The following is a 2,999-nucleotide window of genomic DNA, read 5'->3' on the forward strand; positions in this document are numbered from 1 at the left end:
TCTCCCCAGGAGCCCCCGAGCTCACGGGGAGAGCGCGGCCGAGCCTCGAGTGCTCCTGCCTCCGCTTGGGAGGAGAGAGAGAGCTGCTGCCAGGGGCTGCACCGTCATAAATCGATCACTAGATATATATTTTATATATGTACATACACAAAATTAAATTTTAAACGGGTAAAAATAAGTGTAAAATAGATTTAGATGGGTAATATATATCTAAAACCAGAGTTGAGTGGATAGAAATAGGTGCAAAATAGATTTAAATAGGAAATATGTATCTAAAACCAGATTTAAATGGATAGAAATAGGTATAAAATAGATTAAAATGGGAAATATATATCTAAAACCAGAGTTGAGTGGATAGAAATAGGTGCAAAATAGATTAAAATGGGTAATGTGTGTCTAAAAACAGACTTAAATGGATAGAAATAGGTATAAAACAGATTAAAATGGGTAATATATGTCTAAAACCAGATTTAAATGGATAGAAATAGGTATAAAATACATTTAAATGGGAAATATATATCTAAAACCAGAGTTGTGTGGATAGAAATAGGTGCAAAATAGATTAAAATGGGTAATATGTGTCTAAAACCAGATTTACATGGATAGAAATAGGTATAAAATAGATTTAAATGGAAAATATATATCTAAAACCAGAGTTGAGTGGATAGAAATAGGTACGAAATAGATTTAAATGGAAAATATATATCTAAAACCAGAGTTGAGTGGATAGAAATAGGTACGAAATAGATTTAAATGGGAAATACATATCTGAAACCAGATTTAAATGGATATAAAATAAATTTTAAGCCTATATAAGATACAGACACATCAAAAATCCTCCCTAACTTTATTTTTTTTCACCCCCCTCCCCTCTTGTTTCTCCGGCTGCAGACCCCGCAGTGATTTCCCCCCAAGACCCCACCTTGCTGATCGGCTCCTCGCTGGTGGCCACGTGCACGGTCAGCCCGGACTTTCACCTGAAAGCCGAGGACCTGTACTGGACCCTCAACGGCCGGCGCCTGCCCGCCGCCTCCTACGTCGCCCTGGGGCCCACCACGCTCAGCGTGGTCCTCGCCCGCCTCAACGGCTCCAAGCAGCAGTCGGGGGACAACCTGGTGTGTCACAGCAGAGACGGGGGCATCTTGGCCGGCTCCTGCCTTTACGTTGGACGTAGGTCGGCGGTGGCACGTGCCGGGTTTCACCTGGCGGCGTGTTGCCGGGATGTGTCCTTGCCCCACCGGGCTGCCCCCCAACTTTTTTGGGGTGCTGGGTTGGGGGGAAGAGCGGTGGATGCCGGCAGAGCATCCCCGTGGGGATTAACACCCGGTTCTTGCCAAAAAAACTCATCGGGGGCTCGCAACAGCTGATGGGTTTTATCCTTCCCCGCGATGCCCGGTGCCCGCGCCGGCTGGTTTTTGGCAAACCGGGGGTAAAATTGTGCTTGTCCGAATCAATAACCGTAAGATTTTTATCTCGGGCTATTTTAAGGACGATGCGACGTCCTAAGGAATACAGAGGCTGAGCTGGGAACACGGCTTGGGTTTGTTTTTCGGGTTGTTGTTGCTGGAAGAAAACAGCTCCGGGGGCCGGGTGTAGGCAGGGGCAGGCAAGAACCTAAACCCACCCCCCCAATCCCACCCCCCCATCAAACATCTTTGTAGCCACGGGGCTGGCAACCTGCAGCCGGTGGGGACCACGGTGGTGGCATGGCCCCATCGGGCTGCGTTTTTGCCTTTTCAACCCTCTCAGCCTCTTAATTAATTTATTTTTTAAATTTCCCTCTCCCCAGTACCCCCAGAGAAACCGGTCAACATCACCTGCTGGTCCAAAAACATGAAGGACCTGACCTGCAAATGGGCGCCGGGGACGGAGGGGGAGACCTTCCTGCACACCAACTACACCCTCAAGTACAAGCTCAGGTGGGGCTGCCCCTCTTAATTCCTATAATTCTTTAAAATACATACATAAATACACGCCAGTGTGGGATTTAAAGGTGGGGAAACGGGGAGCCTGATGCCTCCGGGCTGGCCCCTGTGTGGGGATGTGATGAGTTACCTCAGGTCTCAGCCACGTGCTGGGGTGGAGGAGGGTGAGGAGAAGCTCCTGGTTGAGCTGGGAGCCACCGGGATGAGCTGTGGGGTCTGGTAACCCAACGCTTGGCCAATGTGATGCTGGGGGTGTTGAGTGGCAGATGAACGAGCCCCGGTGCCTGACCGGGAGCGGACGCATCCTCTGGGGATGGGTGAGCATCCTTGGCTGGATGGTGGTGCCCATGTTGGCACTCGGTGCCCGCCCACAGGTGGTACGGCCGAGACAACACGTGCCAGGAGTACCACACGGCCGGGCCCTACTCCTGCCACATCCCCAAGGACCTGGCCCTCTTCACGCCCTACGAGATCTGGGTGGAGGCCTCCAACCGGCTGGGGGTGGCCGTCTCCGACGTCGTCATGTTGGACATCCTCGATGTGGGTGAGCTGGGGGGTTGGGATGTCACCACCGTGTTGGTGACCTCATGGAGGTGGTGGTGGTGGTGATGGGGAGGGAGTGAGTGAGCAGTGGGTTCACACAGTGGGGTGTTGGGGGTGGGGGGGCAGCAGGAAATGGGTGACATGTGAGCAGAATTGCTTGGCGTGGCCATCTCCAACGTCATCATGTTGGACATCCTCAATGTGGCTGAGGGGCAGGGGTCGGGATGTCACCACCATGCTGGTGACCTCACGGTGGTGGTGGTGGAGGAGAAAGGGGATTGAGCAGTGGGTTCACACAGTGGGGTGTTGGGTGTTGGGGGTGGGGGGGGCAGCAGGAAATGGGTGATATGTGAGCAGAATTGCTTGAGGTGGCCATCTCCAACGTCATCATGTTGGACATCCTCAATGTGGCTGAGGGGCAGGGGTCGGGATGTCACCACCGTGCTGGTGACTTCATGGAGGTGGTGATGATGGGGAGGGAGTGAGCAGCGGGTTCACGCAGTGGGATTTTGGGTGGTGGGGGTGGGGGGG

General features: G+C 52.0%; 1 protein-coding gene across 1 annotated transcript in view; it reads left to right on the plus strand.

Moving 5' to 3' along the window:
* Positions 1 to 2,999, plus strand: part of CRLF1 (cytokine receptor-like factor 1) — a 32,506-nt gene that overhangs the window by 22,521 nt on the left and 6,986 nt on the right. Inside the window, exons 3-5 of the mRNA XM_014938146.1 lie at positions 892 to 1,170; positions 1,790 to 1,919; positions 2,300 to 2,481. Of these exons, the coding sequence (XP_014793632.1) occupies positions 892 to 1,170; positions 1,790 to 1,919; positions 2,300 to 2,481 (591 nt within the window). The remainder of the gene's footprint in view (positions 1 to 891; positions 1,171 to 1,789; positions 1,920 to 2,299; positions 2,482 to 2,999) is intronic.

The sequence above is a fragment of the Calidris pugnax genome, unplaced genomic scaffold (genome assembly GCF_001431845.1).
Source record: "Calidris pugnax isolate Ruff unplaced genomic scaffold, ASM143184v1 scaffold46, whole genome shotgun sequence".
NCBI lineage: Eukaryota > Metazoa > Chordata > Aves > Charadriiformes > Scolopacidae > Calidris > Calidris pugnax.